General features: G+C 33.3%; 4 protein-coding genes across 9 annotated transcripts in view; 3 read left to right on the top strand and 1 right to left on the bottom strand.

Annotated features, from left to right (window-relative positions):
* Positions 5,289 to 6,403, top strand: LOC104752910. The gene has a single exon (XM_010475167.1). The coding sequence runs from the start codon at positions 5,382 to 5,384 to the stop codon at positions 6,234 to 6,236; it is 855 nt and encodes a 284-aa protein (XP_010473469.1). The 5' UTR covers positions 5,289 to 5,381; the 3' UTR covers positions 6,237 to 6,403.
* Positions 6,869 to 9,255, bottom strand: LOC104752911. Of its 6 annotated transcripts, none has more exons than XM_010475169.2 (5): positions 9,176 to 9,255; positions 8,983 to 9,035; positions 8,806 to 8,837; positions 8,124 to 8,278; positions 6,869 to 7,997 (listed from the first exon to the last, which is right to left on the bottom strand). In XM_010475169.2, the coding sequence occupies exons 4-5, from the start codon at positions 8,235 to 8,237 to the stop codon at positions 7,137 to 7,139; spliced, it is 975 nt and encodes a 324-aa protein (XP_010473471.1). In that variant the 5' UTR covers positions 8,238 to 8,278; positions 8,806 to 8,837; positions 8,983 to 9,035; positions 9,176 to 9,255; the 3' UTR covers positions 6,869 to 7,136. The 6 variants fall into 6 exon arrangements, with proteins under 6 accessions (XP_010473471.1, XP_010473475.1, XP_010473473.1 ...); XM_010475173.2 differs by having other exon boundaries at positions 6,869 to 7,985; positions 9,176 to 9,253; XM_010475171.2 differs by lacking the exon at positions 8,806 to 8,837.
* On the top strand, positions 10,313 to 13,040 carry LOC104752912 (flavin-containing monooxygenase FMO GS-OX2-like). Its single transcript, XM_010475175.2, has 7 exons — positions 10,313 to 10,975; positions 11,115 to 11,185; positions 11,720 to 11,875; positions 11,974 to 12,056; positions 12,167 to 12,302; positions 12,391 to 12,564; positions 12,663 to 13,040. Exons 1-7 carry the CDS (start codon positions 10,432 to 10,434, stop codon positions 12,882 to 12,884), a joined length of 1,386 nt encoding a protein of 461 aa, XP_010473477.1. The 5' UTR covers positions 10,313 to 10,431; the 3' UTR covers positions 12,885 to 13,040.
* Positions 15,076 to 15,827, top strand: part of LOC104752914 (flavin-containing monooxygenase FMO GS-OX3-like) — a 3,005-nt gene continuing 2,253 nt past the window's right edge. Inside the window, exon 1 of the mRNA XM_010475176.2 lies at positions 15,076 to 15,809. Within this exon, the coding sequence (XP_010473478.1) occupies positions 15,266 to 15,809 (544 nt within the window). The 5' untranslated portion in view covers positions 15,076 to 15,265. The remainder of the gene's footprint in view (positions 15,810 to 15,827) is intronic.

A 15,827-nucleotide genomic window follows, 5' to 3' on the forward strand; every position in this document is an offset into this window, starting at 1 on the left:
GATAGTTAATGTTGGGGGTGGTGGCCGAATCCAGAAAAGGCCCAAATAATATTGAAGCTAAGGGAGAGTATTATTGTCTTTTTGGAGACAACCCGACATAAATACGGACTTACGGTGTTCATAAAGGAGATCCGTACAGAGTAAGAAAGGGACGTATCGAGCAGTATAAGACGATCTCGTTTGTAACTTGTAAAATTGACGAGCTCGCAGTTCGTCGTTTGTTAGCTTGTCATTAATACGACCCGTTAGGTCTTTTTGTAGCCCGACCCTTTTGTGCCTCAACACCAAGTTTAATAAGAGAACTTCAACCCCTTTTTTACCGAACTAAATCTTTTAATCGTAACTGATAAGGACATCAACAGCTAATAAGATAATTATGAACTTAGGTATTTTTGAGATTGAACTTTAAAAATGTTTGGAAGAATTTTCTCAGCATTTCTCGTCTTTGAACATTTTTCTATCAAATTAACAACATAAAATAATTAGTTGATTTGTGTGCCTAGCATATTGGGCTTTCGCCCATAGAAGTGGCCCAATAGTTTAAGTGTTGCAGAAACCCACGGCCTGTTTTAGTACCTCAAGGCTCAAGCCACACGGACTATGTTGTATTTAATGTAATCTATTTGATTTCATCAACACTTATTAATCTGTTTGTAATACATTTTAGCACGAAGGTATCCTTTAAAATATATATTATTGTAATAGAATAATGTTGCACAGAGATGAATCAAGAAAAACAAAACTCTACCAGTAAATCAAACACCTATACATTGTTTTTTCTCATTAATTGATTTACAGGATATTTAATCGCTATATAGTTCAATTGTATTAATTAGGATTCAGACCACACATGCGTGACAATGAATGTATGAGTGCGATGCTAATTATAGTTTTATTGTACTTCTTCTTAATGAGAAAGAGATGGATGTGAGGTTATAACTGTATAAAGATGTGTATAGATGAGAATTATTGAGTCTTTAAATAAATCAATAAATATACTTTTTTTCCGGTCAACCTGTGCATAAACAGCGTACGTTCTTGTCAGCGTAAGTTCTTTAAGTTCTTGAAATATGGGAGAGAAAAATATAACTGGTACATTAAAGGCCCTTTAAATTGGATTGCATCAAGTGTTTTAAAACTGACCGGTCGGTTGATAGAATTTGAAATTCAGTTTTTCAAATGAAACTATTTTGGAAAAATGTACAAGATTATATACATATGTACAGAGAATATTACATTGAACTTTAATTGGGCACCCTTATTCAAAAAAATAAAATAATTACTGGATTAAAAATTTCTAGATAAATGTTTCTGAATTTATATGACCATTGTAGACTCTCATACAATAAAATCTGAATTTTATTAATTAAGTATTGAAGTTTGAATTTCTAAAAATATTTTTTCTGATTTGGAATGTTTAGTTTATCAAAACAATCATCATAAATGCTTGAGTTATTTCTTCCATTTGAACGACCTTAATTATAAACTTTTTTTTTTCTAACGTCGTATACTAACAAGACCGTAACGTGTGGAAAATACGAAAACCCATGGTCGTTTTCGTATAATGAAATTAATGTTCATTTACTGTTTTTAACTGAATTTACAAAAAATCTACACGAAAGTCTTAAACTAAAGCTGATTCTTTTTCTACATTAGTTTCATGTTTTGTTTTTTTTTTATACCAGCATATATTGTCAAATAAATACTTGGTTGAATACCTATCAAATGCAAATATCCTGTTACGTACGTGCTCCTACCTAGCTAGTAACTAGTAACTACTATCCCATTTTAATTTTGGTTGAGTTGATCTGGCTCTTACTAAACTGGTTATTAAGGATTAAAAAACAAAAAGGAGGGTTAAAAATTTGAACACCGTTCCCGGAGGAGACCAAGAAGATTCTTAGGGCAAAGCGTGAAGTTAAAAGGCTGTCGAGAAAAAAAAACATTACAATTACAAACTTACCATCTTTCACAAAACCCTAGTTCTTCCCAACCAAACTTCCTCCTTGGCTCTTCTTTTTATTTCAATTCCAAACCCCATCCATATTTGATTTATTTATCTATTTATTTTGGATCTTATAATCATTACACACTTTATAATATACTATTAGTATTCATGCAATTTGAATATGAAAGTGAGAATGACAAAGTAAGCCTTAGGGATACTTAGCTAGCTAGCACAGTCGTCACTGAACTTTTCCAAGCAACGATGCAACGTCCCAAAACTTTGCAAACTATCAGCTTAGTCCATTCATATATACGTTAAGTCTATCTGTAGCCCTTTCTACCAAATTTTATTGATTAATTAAGTGAAAACAATACGATTATAGATATATTGTTGGTAATTTATTAAATTTTGACGTACAATTCTACATGTAATGAGTTAATTAATGAGTAGTTTCACTAGTTACGTATATATGCACCATATAAGAAGATTATCGTTAATTGGAAAATTTGGGAAAATGGATCTACTTTTCCAAAAGTGATATTGAGAGTCGTTTTGAATAGCTTTCGAAGATGTAAGGATATATAGTGATATGTTTTAGTACTTAAATACCTTGAGTCAAGTATGGACATGAATTCAAACCATTTATGATTACGTGCGGAATGGGAGTATGCATTATTCTATTGTTTCTTTAGCATTTTTTTGCAATTGTTTACGAGAATTGCTTTAATTATGTGTTTACATATTTCAACGTTGTGGCCTCCTCATGTTACTACACGACCCACTCTCCCAAAAGTTTCCTCACTATTAAAAAATTATTTTCACCATAAAATTTCAAGTATAGTCGTATATACCGTTTTTAATGCATTATGTCTGATATTTTTTGGGGTTTAACTTAATACTATATCTCTTATATTCTCGTTTGCACTAATTATTATTTTATCTAACTAGATTAAGCTGGTATAACTCTGGCATGAAATGATCGAGAGAAATATAATATTGATAATCTGTATGCTTTGAGAAAATCCAGAGCTTGTGTATATCACTTTTTATTTGTGTGCGTGTATCAATTCTTATATACATGCATATGCATATTTAGCTGTAAATCATATGGTTGGTACTTGGTATACATAATTTAACCAAAGATAACAAAAATTATAGCCACATGCACATAAAGTAATATAAAGCATTTTTTGTGTCTCATATTTTTAAAATGACTTCTACATATTGTGTATAGAAAAAAATATTTATCATTAATATAAACTAATCAATTGCACCAAATAGAAAAAATGGTTAGTGCCAACCTAAATCTCTATAATATCTTTCTTTTTTTATACCAAAAGTATATAGTTTAGCTAGTAAATGGTGATGTGAATAATTCTATTCACGATAAGATAAATTATATATTGAGTGATACAAAAAGATTTACAAAAATAGTGAACACTAGTATTTAATTCGAACCAACTATGTTATACTATGAATACTCAAGATAAATTATATATTGAGTATATACTTATTATTCGTTGGTTAAAAAAATGCGTACTTAGTTATACAAGGTAGTTAATATATGATTAGGGTAGATTATTATACTTATGAAAAACAAAAAGAGAAGAGGAAGACGACACAGAGAAAATGGGTGTCATTAAGTGAGAATTTCAAAATTTTCAGTGCGATTTGTTTTATTAGTCCGTCGTTGGCAGCTTCCATTCTCTTTCCATTCTTCCATTCTTCTATTCTTCCATTTTGTTTTTGTAAACCTCTAAATTCCAAAAGATTCCATAAGCACAGTAGACCACTATATTTTAAAGCTAACAATACTATATATTTTATAATGGTAGTAGGATGACAAAGTGATTAAGATACGCATATCCTAGTATACATCTTATTCTATGGATTATATTTATATTGTGTATTATCGAGAGTGTTATTTGAGTAATTTTAGGCATTAAATTATGTGAACTCCTGAACCAGAAAGCAGCCAGCTACTTTACTGTACATCTCGCAGTAGTGCAGAAACATGCAAATATATTTGAGTATCCGCAGACACAAATTACGTTAGATAGATAGGTATATCAAATGCTCATTGTCATTGATATGAAAGTTATACAATGTTCTGTGAAACTGGAAACACATCAGCTAGTCAGATTGCATCAAACTTTGTGTTTCATGCGAGGACAATATACATTGAGAGTATCAATTTTATTTGAAAATATGTTAGATATTACTGTATTAGTTACAATAAACTCGCTAGCTAGATGTTGTATATCTGAAGAGTAAATATTACGTTTTCGATAGTTAGAAATAATATATCATTTCACTAATTTTCACACTCTTTTCTCTAACCCATCTATGTTTATTATTTTGGTGTTTTAGTTTTTTTTTTTTTCTTTTCTTACAAAGCTACGTACCATTGACCAATGAATGATTTAAAGACGACAAGGAATTATGATTCTTACAAAATTCAATGGTGTTGAAAATTAGAAAAACATCAACGAATATGTTTTGTTTTAGCTTCACTAGCTTAAATTATGACAAGTACGTACTATAAAACTTCGAATCTGTAAAATGAATAACAAAATATAATTAATCATAAGAAAGGTAGAAACGAAATCATTTTTTGTATTGAATATATTTTGTATGATAGCGTTGAAATTCACATTGATTTCGAAAATATTTTTTGTCATCGACTAAGAGATCCAGATACCATTATTGACATTGAATAGACATTACATGTGAAATTCTATTGTTGAGATAAAAACAAATAGAGTTACGAAGTTGGCGTAATTTTTAAAATGTTATTCGTGTTTGTGATCCATTTATGATAAAAAAGACAACACTCACAAGACTGTACCGTAAAATAAAAACAATAATAACCTCGCTGTCAATTTTTTTTCCTTACATTTATTTCCGTCTTGTTTCTCTGCATTACCTTACATAAAATCAAAAAACAAAACTTCCATTCTTACTTAAAATCCTGTAGACAAAACTGAAATGAAGGGTCATATTTGTAGTACATACAGGATCATCTTACATAAAATATAAGAAAAAACAAAAGTTCTTGCAAATTGGTAAAATTATATGTAAAAATTAAGTTATTTGCAATTTATCTTTAACAAAAAATATAGATAATTAATTCCTTTCCATTTTTGATATAACTAACTAACAACACAAAAGGAAAAAAAAAAAAAAAAACACAATTAGATTAAAAGACACAATTACCCATTCGAACATATGAAACTTTACTTAAAATGAAGGGTATAATAGTAATTTAAACTCCCTAGTTCCGACGTACACTTTTAATATGCATTATCATCATCATCGCGCCATGTTGCTTTCTCCTTCTGCTTCTGTTTCTTCTTCTTCTTCTACAGAGAGAGAGAGAGAACACAAAAACAAAAACAAAAACAAAAGAGAGCTTTGGGCCCGGATCTTGATTATGGCAAGCGGGTGGGTCAAATCGTTACAATGCAAGTCTAAAGCTTTCGATGATGTTTATAACCCGATCAAAAACCCAAACCCGAATCATCCTAACCCGAGTCCGAAACATCTCATGTCAAGTTACAGTTGCAGGAGAAGCACACAGAGTCTCAAAGACGTGATCGAAACCAAAAAACCCAAACCGAAACCGAAAAAACCCAATCCAAAACCGGATAAACGAGAACCCGACCCGGTTTTATCACCTTCGACCCGGATTCGATCAACCGGAGCTCGTGATCGTGACCCGTTTTTGCCGACGTTGACGGAGCTTGCGGAGGGTCATCAGTCTCGCAATGTGGTGGAGATTATTTTTCAGACGAGTTGGGGTCCGAAACCGTTTTCGGGTCGGGTTGAAATGATCTTTAAAGTGCAAAACGGGTCAAAGACTCTGACCCGGTTCGAGGAGTATCGTGAGGCCGTGAAAGCTAGGAGCGTCGGGAAAGCTCGTGAAGAGAACGCGCGTTCGGTGGCTGACGGAAACGAGACGATGAGGTTTTACTGTTTGGGCCCGAGTCACGGCGGAGGCGGCGGCGCGTGGGGAATATTAGGTGGTAAAGGCGGCGGCGCGTCGATTTATACGTTCGCCGGGAGTAGTACGGCCAATGAGAAAGCTGGCGGTGGGAAAGGGAGGAAAGCGATGTTGGTTTGTCGGGTCATAGCGGGTCGGGTCACGAAGCAGAGCGGGTTAAGGTATGATACGGTTGACTCTGATGTGAGATCACGGTTTGACTCAGTGAGTGGTGACGACGGCGAGTTGCTCGTGTTTGATACACGTGCGGTGTTGCCTTGTTTTCTCATCATCTACCGATTGTAAATTTTTTATAAAAAAAATAACGCATTTTTATTTTTAAATTTTCTAACTTTTGACATTGTAATTTCATTTATCAACGCAATTTTCCCCTAATGTTTAGGGATAATTTTTATTTATTTCCGATGTATCATTGGTAGAAAATTGTGTTGATAAATGGTAATTAATTTTGTTGACAAGTAAAAAAATGGTAATTAGTAAATTTAATTTTTTTTTTTTGGTAAACAATTATTTCTTTCTTTTCTAACTAGCAAAAGATTTTTCTTATTGAATGCTGTCGTAAATACTGAATATTTTGGTGCGTTGGATTTTACAATGTCATAAATAGGTTTTATTATACAGTCAATTGTTAATAAATTTTTACAGTTGGGGTTTTGATTCGTACATTCAATTTCATTCCATCTATAGTAAAATAATAGATTCACTAAAATCTCTTTACGTTACTTACACGAATACTACTTCCAAAGTGAAATCTATAAGCAGAAATTTTCAAATTTTGTAACTTTTTAAATATAAAATAAATAGTTTGAAATTTAGTTCAAAAGAAAGAATCAGTGGCAAAGTGATTCCCACTAATTAAAGAGCATTTGTAAAAGATTTATAAAGTGAAAAAATAAAGAAGAGAAAAAGAGTTAAAATTGAAAATGAAATCATGAAAGTACATTGGATGCGCAGAGGGAGAATATTACTATTTTACAAGTAAGTGAAATTCCAAGGGCCTAATGTAAATGATAATCAACAGGCCCATTAAGCCCATTAACTAATACACGGAACCAACCAACCCTAACTAAATTTTGGCACGTAAATCATGTTCAAATAGGTTCAATAAAGAATTTGAGGATCACTAAATCAATGATCCGAAGCTGCTATGTGATAGAGCAATGTCTATTAAACCGGAAAATTTCGTCATCCGGTTTGTCTCCTTCTTCTACCTATATACCTCTGAGTCAAACCTTTGTTGTTTCTCTGGTTTGGTTTACATTTTCCATCTTTAGTCTTTCCCTGCAACTTCTTGTATTCTCTAGATCTCAAAACTGTCTCTAAGATGTTGATATCTTCTTGGATCTCATGTCTAGAGAGTGACACAAGTTCCGGGAGTATCTCTTTTTGGAAATTCTTCATTCTCCTCCCTCTTCTCAGCTTGACTCCAAACTCTTTCTTGTTACTGAAGTTATCTGTGGCTTTTGATGATACACAACAGAATTCTTCAGGGGTGGTTTCTTTTATTCTCAAAGTGTGTAGCTCAAATGAATCGCAAGAACGACTCGGTTCTTCGACGTCCATCTCGTGATTATTTAGAAATTCTTGATCTTGAGATGAGCTGATGGTTGTTGATCCAAGTTTGACTGAAATGTCCTGACCTTGGTTGAGCAAACCTGCTGAAATTCGGAGTAAACATTCAGCTGCATTTTGGACTAGCTCACATGAATCTTGTGGCTGATCATGAGTCCTTGTGTTGTTTTCCGCGGTGCAGCATGAAGCTGGAGATGCTGCACAATCTTTTTCATGGTCACCATCTAACCCACTCTTCTCACAGCTCATTTTTGTCTCCTCAATGTATGGAAAGTTCAAATCTTGGAAGAAGCATTGATGATCCTTGGAAACTGGCTCATTAGCCGGGGTTTCGTTAAGATCCAGCAAACATGACGATTCATTTGAGATATTCACTTTCTCACTTTTCTTGCCAAACAAATTTGTGCCATATGCTTCAGTCCTCAAGGGAAATACAAAGCTTTCCTCTTTTGCGGTATACACCTGAAATGAAAGCTGATGAACATATATTTTTGCTAGAAGCAACAATCATCAAAGGGATCAAAAAGATTCAAAATAGTAAAAAGGTTTCGATTTCTACGAATTTGTAACTCATAGGGAAATAACTTTAAAAATCTCTACCTGCTGCCCAAATAGAGTCACCATTCTAATATGATTCTGCTTAGAACTTTCTTCATACGTTTCAAAACGTTTCTCGTACAACATTTCGTCGTTGGACAAGCCAGAGAAATACATTTCAACGCTTCTTGTTTTATTTTACTTCATGGCTCGTCCCTCTATCAAATGCAATGAAAGATGGATAATGAGACGATTCATACTCATTGTGACATTTCTAAGACGAGCTAAAACACTGACTAAACCAGAGAGAGCTTTTCCAGATTCCAAATGATTTGAGCTACTGGAATGCATACACATAATCTATAGATGCATAACATCTAGCAAGAAAAATATAAAATGACTACCATGAATGTTGTTGAACAGAACTAATATTATCAAGAATTAAAAGCAAATACCAAATTTGACGAAGACTTTTTTCTCAAGTGATCTTAGAAGGAATCGACGAAACCAACAATCATTTTGAGAAGTAAATATGATAAGATTTTCAAAGGTTCTTAATCCAAAAATCTATGCAAAACCTTCCTAATTTGCAGAAAATTTCATAAAAAACTAAACTCATATTGATCATTCACATAGAGACAAAGAGATTCAATTTTTCTTATTTATGACTCTATCCTAAACATGCAAATTTCGTGACACTAACAAAAAAAAAACAAGATTTAACAATCATCAAGTATTAATTTACCGGAGATTTCGATGATGATTAACCACAATTTCCTACAAAAAGAACAATCAACAGATATAACAATGAAGAAAAGCAATATCTCATTATCTTCATAGTATGATATTTTGGATGATAAATAGAAAAATACTATAAATAAAGAATCTAGTTTAAAAATAAAAGAAAAAGAGGAATCATTACCCAGAAAAGAAAATTGAAGCTTTCAATGGTTAGGTTGACCAACAGATCTATGACTGAGATGCCATGTAAAAAAGAAGAAGCAAAAAATCTTAGCTAGGAAGACAAGAGTTTCATGGTTAGTCTCGTAGAACGAGATGTTATCAACACATATATGTGTCAAGTCTGTATATAGGAGTTACAGAAGAAGTCTTACCATGAGGAGCGAGAGACGTGTTTCTCTTGATTTTTTCTAGAGAGAGATTGAGGATTAGTGGTTATTATTTGTGTTAGTGGGCATATTTAGCAAAATATTTTTATATTATATATGTTCACTTCGTTTCTATCCTTAAAAAAAATATTAACATTTTATTATTTCTTCTATTAAAACATAAAAAATCTGAGGTTGTAGATTCCTAGAAATTTATTTCCATTTTGTTTCATATTAACAAAAAAATTCAAATGATAATATATTGCCTTTAGTAATTTGAATCAGAGAAAACTCCAATTATTGGAAATTTAGGTAGAGCGAGCAGGTTATGGTAACAAAGATATTTAATTACCAATGAGGATAATAAATTTATATTAACCTATCTAAAGAAGTCAGGCCAAACATTTTTTCTTTATTATCAACTTCATTAGCTAATAAGGGCCTTTAGTTTTTGTTTTATTTTTGCAAAGTAGGATCCAAGGCCCATTCATATTGCTTGTTTGATCCTACTTTGCAAAAAAAAAAAACCAAAAACTAAAGGCCCTTCTTTTCTTCTGTATAAATACGAAATTCAGGTACATGACTTTTGCAGGATTAGGATCCTCATTGATGGTTAAAATATTTATCGTCGGTAGTTGTGTCAACATGTTTTATTTGTATAAACCACGCATTTGGATTGTGTAAAAAAAATAAGTGTATGCGTTTCGCATGCCACGACTAAAATAATATGACTTGCCGAATCTAAATAGTAAACTAATATTCATGTCAGTATTTCATCCTTACAACACATGGACATGTCTCATTGTCTCAACGATCCTTTCTTCCTCTTCTGTTAGAGGTTGAGGGCTCCTTGACTTGTGAAAATCAGATGTTTTCGAAAATAAAAACAAATTGGACATAGAGATCATTGTACCGATTAACCAAAACGATCGGAGCCTTTCTATCTATTTAGGTGGACTATTATTTGTTGAAGAAAAATTCAAAGGTTGAATTCACACAGTTCAGGAAAGGCGAAAACCAAAATTTCTAGATTAATGAGAGGGTACGTGTCCATCTAAGTGCCGTTAGTAGTACTAGCGAAAAAAAAATGATTGTTAAAGTATGAAATGAAAATGATAGAGTAGTATGTTGAAATAATATTAAATAAGATCCTATTATTATTTAGAAAATGATAAATCTTGTTTCAGTTCTATTATATAAACCCCATTGATAGAACCAAACTAAGATCTTACCACAGTCGAACCAATAAAATTTTGACAAACATGGCACCAGCTCAAAACCCAATCAGTTCTCAGCACGTGGCAGTCATCGGAGCCGGAGCAGCTGGTCTCGTAACGGCTAGGGAGCTCCGTCGTGAAGGTCACACTGTCGTTGTCTTTGAGCGGGAGAAACAAGTGGGAGGTCTCTGGATCTATTCACCCAAAGCTGAATCCGACCCGCTTAGCCTCGACCCGACACGGTCCATAGTCCACTCGAGCGTCTACGAGTCTCTCCGAACCAACCTACCACGAGAATGTATGGGTTTCACGGACTTCCCTTTTGTGCCACGTTTCGATGATGAGTCTAGAGACTCGAGACGGTATCCGAGCCACATGGAAGTTCTTGCGTATCTTCAAGACTTTGCTAGAGAGTTTAACATAGAGGAGATGGTCCGGTTCGAGACCGAGGTGGTTCGGGTTGAACCGGTTAAAGGGAAATGGAAGGTCCGGTCTAAAACCTCCGGCGATATTTCCAACGATGAGATCTTTGACGCCGTTGTGGTTTGCAATGGACATTATACAGAACCAAACATCGCTCATATTCCTGGTAAAGAACAAAATTTCTAATGACTTAACGTTTGAGGTCACACAGTTGGTGCTTTGAATGATTAGTAACTGCTAGATTTTTGGATTACAATTTTCGATCCAACATTATCTAAAATGATCAGAAATATGTATATCCTCAGGTATAAAATTGTGGCCAGGAAAACAGATCCATAGCCACAACTACAGAGTGCCTGATCCATTCGAAAACGAGGTAATATTTTTATTTATTTTTGTTTGATTTTTTTTTCATTTTCTATTAGTAGTTGTGTTTTTGTCTGGTCCTATTATTTAGAAAAAAACTAAGAAGTCTTTTCTAGCTAAGAAACGTGTTGGAAGAGAAGACGACTTTCCCAACGTCTATTGTCTCACTATCAGGTTTAGGTAGTACTTTATTTTATAACATCTTTCCTTATTTATTATCCATCAACATGTATACAGCAATATCACCAAACGATAGAACATAACAAAAATGATGGAGTTATATTTTGGAACTGGGGGGTTAAAATTATTTTTAGGATATACAAAGGTTTGGGTTTATTTGTTAGACTCTTTTTGTTAATTTTAAAATCATTAAATTATTTTATTTATTTAGTATATAATATAATATTTTTTTGTCACTTTTATAAGGTTTCATTTGAAGAAATTACCTCCTTTTCAATTTCTTATGATTTAATTTCCAAAATCAGTTTTCAAAAATAGTACTAAAATTTGACAAAATAATATTTTTGTGTTGATACTTTGGCAGGTGGTGGTGGTGATCGGAAATTTTGCGAGCGGTGCTGATATTAGTAGGGACATAGCTAAGGTCGCAAAAGAAGTTCACATTGCGGCTAGAGCGAGTGAACGTGATACATACGAAAAGCGTCCCGTGCCTCGCAACAATCTATGGGTTCATTCTGAGGTAAAACGGACTATTTTGTAACCATGGTATTGATATATATATTCATGAAATTTCCTCTTAAAGACAAATAGAGGATGAACATATTTTATATATTGTAGATAGACAGCGCGAGTGAGGATGGGTCAATTGTTTTTAAAAACGGGAAAGTGATACATGCTGATAGTATTGTGTATTGCACCGGGTATGTTTCGTTGGTTTTGATATTTGTTTGCTCCTTAGATAGCAAATTAGCAAGAATTATATATGAAATGTGTGATTTATTTACCCACATGTTTTGTTCTATGTGTATAGGTACAAATACTACTTTCCATTTCTTGACACCAACGGCTATATGAGCATTGATGAAAACCGCGTTGAACATCTATACAAGCATGTGTTTCCACCCGCGCTTGCCCCCAGTCTTTCTTTCGTGGGGCTACCAGCAATGGTTAGTCTCTCAAGCACAATTGATATATATTGGGGTTTCGAGTTCACGTATCACCTATGTTCTGATCTTTTTCATTTATTTTTACCAGGGAATACAATTTGTTATGTTTGAAATCCAAAGCAAATGGGTGGCATCGGTCTTATCAGGAAGGTTTACACTACCTTCACAAGATAAGATGATGGAAGATATTACTACGACTTATGCTACGCTTGATGCGTTAGGTATTCCCAAGAGATATACGCATAAATTGGGTAAAATTCAGGTGAGTCAGTTATATACTTATATTTCCAAACAATAGTCGATTTCAGAATAACAAAATATCAATGGCTTTTTTATGAAAATATTAATTTCCTTTTACAGTGTGAGTATCTTAATTGGATCGCGAAAAAATGTGATTGTCCACTCGTTGAACATTGGAGAAATCAAGAAATCGTCCGTGGATACCAGAGACTTGTCTCCCACCCTGAAACTTATCGTGATGAATGGGACGACGATGATCTTAAGGAAGAAGCCTACAAAGATTTTGCTACGAAGAAGTTGATTAGTTTTGATCCTTCCTATTTCCTCGAATCAAGTATATGATTTTATTTTTCGGGGATATTTGTCTCATTATGATTCGGTGGATCACTGTCCGACTAGCGAGCGTGTTGTTATAAGCGTTTTATATACAACACTGCTTCTCACCCTTTTAGGTTTTCTTTTCGAAAATAAATTTCAAAATTAATTCTCAATTATCAATTTAAAGCACCATATTATTATTCGCAAACTAAGTTCTCAAGTATCATGTCTAACATAATTTATGTTTGCTAAAATATTTTCTATGTTTCCATAATTTCAGTTTATTGAACACATAAAATTTGAAGACTTTTTCGTGTAATGTTTTTTTTTTTTTTTTTTAAACACTAGAACTTCATTAGTTAAGAAAAAGTTGTTACAGAATTGAAATGAACCTGAATACAATTGGGTATAGATAGATAAAAATTATAATCTGATACTGCATTAAGTTGTGCTTTAGCCAGCTTGTCAGCAAGAGTATTTGCTTCTCGTGCAATCCATTTAAAATTAACAGATTCAAAACATGATGACCATCCTTTGATCTCTTCTATCCAATTGTAGATGTTGAAACGTGGTCTATCCTCATGAAGTAGCTTAACTAGTAACTGACAATCTCCTTCAAAAATCACCTTTTTATAGCCACTTAGCCATGTCCGTGTAATGCTAAACTTTATTGCAACAAAAAAAACAAATAATACAATCAGAAAAATTCTCTTTATTGCAACAAAAAAAACAAATAATACAATCAGAAAAATTCTCTTTCTGTATACTATCTTTATACAAGTTCATGCACATGAATTTCGAGGATCGCTATATATGAGTGTAATATTATAGAACCAATTTATTGATGGATCATTATCGTTAATATATTGTCAGGTAGTTGGCTCACGTTTATTTGTGTCAACCACACATTGATTGTGTGTTGATTGAGTAGGGTTGCAAAACATATGAATGATTGTGAGTTCCAGGACTAAAATAAATCGACTTGCTGATTCATTATTACACCCCATAAAACAGATGTCGCATAGTATTGCATTTCTGTGTAGTTGAAGAAAGATTGGTTGAATTTAATTTAATTACATCGCTTCATGAATGCCCGAAGCAATATTCTATGGAGTAATTTGTTAACGTAATCAAGCTTGGTTATTTCATCATTAACATTAAATGCAATCAATAATAAAGATTATAAAAAAAAAACATGCCATACGCAGCAGAACATCAACTAATTAAAATCATAGAGAATGGGTCATAACCGGGTCAATGCTATCAGCAAATACCTCAAAACCGGCTTTGATTCATCATCTCTTTACTTTGTCATTGCAATTCAAATTTCATGATTTTGAAGGCGTAAAAAATTATATCGATCAATTTCTAGAAGTTTGAAATCTAATTAGCATTAGTCGCTAATGTCTTCCTCTTAAATTAATGAGTCACCTGCTTCTGTAAAAATAGAACGCCAGAGAAATCACACGGCTATCAAAAGAACAAAACCCTACGTCTGTTCTATTTTTATTGTCTACTCTATTTCTTAAAAAATATTAATTTGATTAAATGAATTAATAAATGTTAAAACATTAATAAAAATGATTTTTAGATCTTCGGATGCAGAACTTGGACTAGGTTTGTGATGATTATGAGAAACTGCATTTAGTATGTTGTAATGAAGTTTTTTTTATTAGTGGTATATGCAAGTAATCCTTATGTTTAATTTTGTTGTTCTATAAGAATTCTTAAAGGAATTTATTTGTTTACCAAAAAATAGTGTTTTAACATTTATTAATTTCCAAGGATTTTCAAAGAAAATAATAATTTAAGACAATGACGTGTTGTCACATCTCCACCAAAATTCCTACCTTACGAAAACACGTGTTTCTTTCTTTTCCAACCTTTTTCACTAGTTTGGTTGTAAATGAACTTGTGCTCATTCGATATAATGTAATTATTGGACTAGAATAGCGAAGGTATGTGTTCGGTATCTTATACTATGTTTAGTTTTGTAGAATATTGAACACAAAAATAATTTTATTAACAGATAAAAATTTATAATTTTATATTAAAATGTATTTTTTATTTTAAAATTTATTGGGTAAACTAATTTTAAGGTAACTTTTAAATAGTATCTTGTAATGTTGAGAATAAAATATTCTATGTTCTTTATATAATATTTAATTAGGTAAAAAAAATCAGTTACCTATAAAATAATTTCTAGAGTTTTTAAAACTATATGCTTCTAGTCCACCGATTTTGTCGAGGGAGAACGAGTAATAAAGTTCCATGGCTAGGCCTAGGTAGCATCTATCTAGCCCTTTACATTGTAGTATTTATATGTGGCCTGAAACTGATGTTTCTTAGTTCACAATTCACATTAACCCAAACAAACCCCTACTATTATTGAAAATTTAACACATATGGCACCAGCTCAAACCCTAATCAGTTCTAAAAACGTGGCAGTGATCGGAGCCGGAGCAGCCGGTCTCATAACGTCTAGGGAGCTTCGTCGTGAAGGTCACAGTGTAGTCGTGTTTGAACGAGAGAAACATGTGGGTGGTCTTTGGGTTTACACACCTAAATCCGAATCCGACCTGCTTAGCCTCGACCCGACCAGATCTAAAGTGCACTCGAGCATCTACGATTCTCTCCGAACCAATGTCCCGAGAGAGAGTATGGGTGTCAGGGCATTTCCGTTTTTGCCACGTTTCGATGACGAGTCAAGAGACCCGAGACGGTACCCAAATCACAGAGAAGTTCTTGCGTATGTTCAAGAATTTGCTAGAGAGTTCAAAATTGAGGAGATGATCCGGTTCGAAACCGAGGTGGTTCGGGTCGAACCGGTTATCGAGAAATGGAGGGTCCAGTCAAAAAACCCCGGCGGTGACTTCGATGATGAGATCTTTGACGCAGTCGTGGTTTGCACTGGTCACTATACAGAACCAAACGTTCCTCATATTCCTGGTAAAGAGATCAATGTCT

Source organism: Camelina sativa, chromosome 16, assembly GCF_000633955.1.
Source record: "Camelina sativa cultivar DH55 chromosome 16, Cs, whole genome shotgun sequence".
NCBI classification, from domain to species: Eukaryota; Viridiplantae; Streptophyta; class Magnoliopsida; order Brassicales; family Brassicaceae; genus Camelina; species Camelina sativa.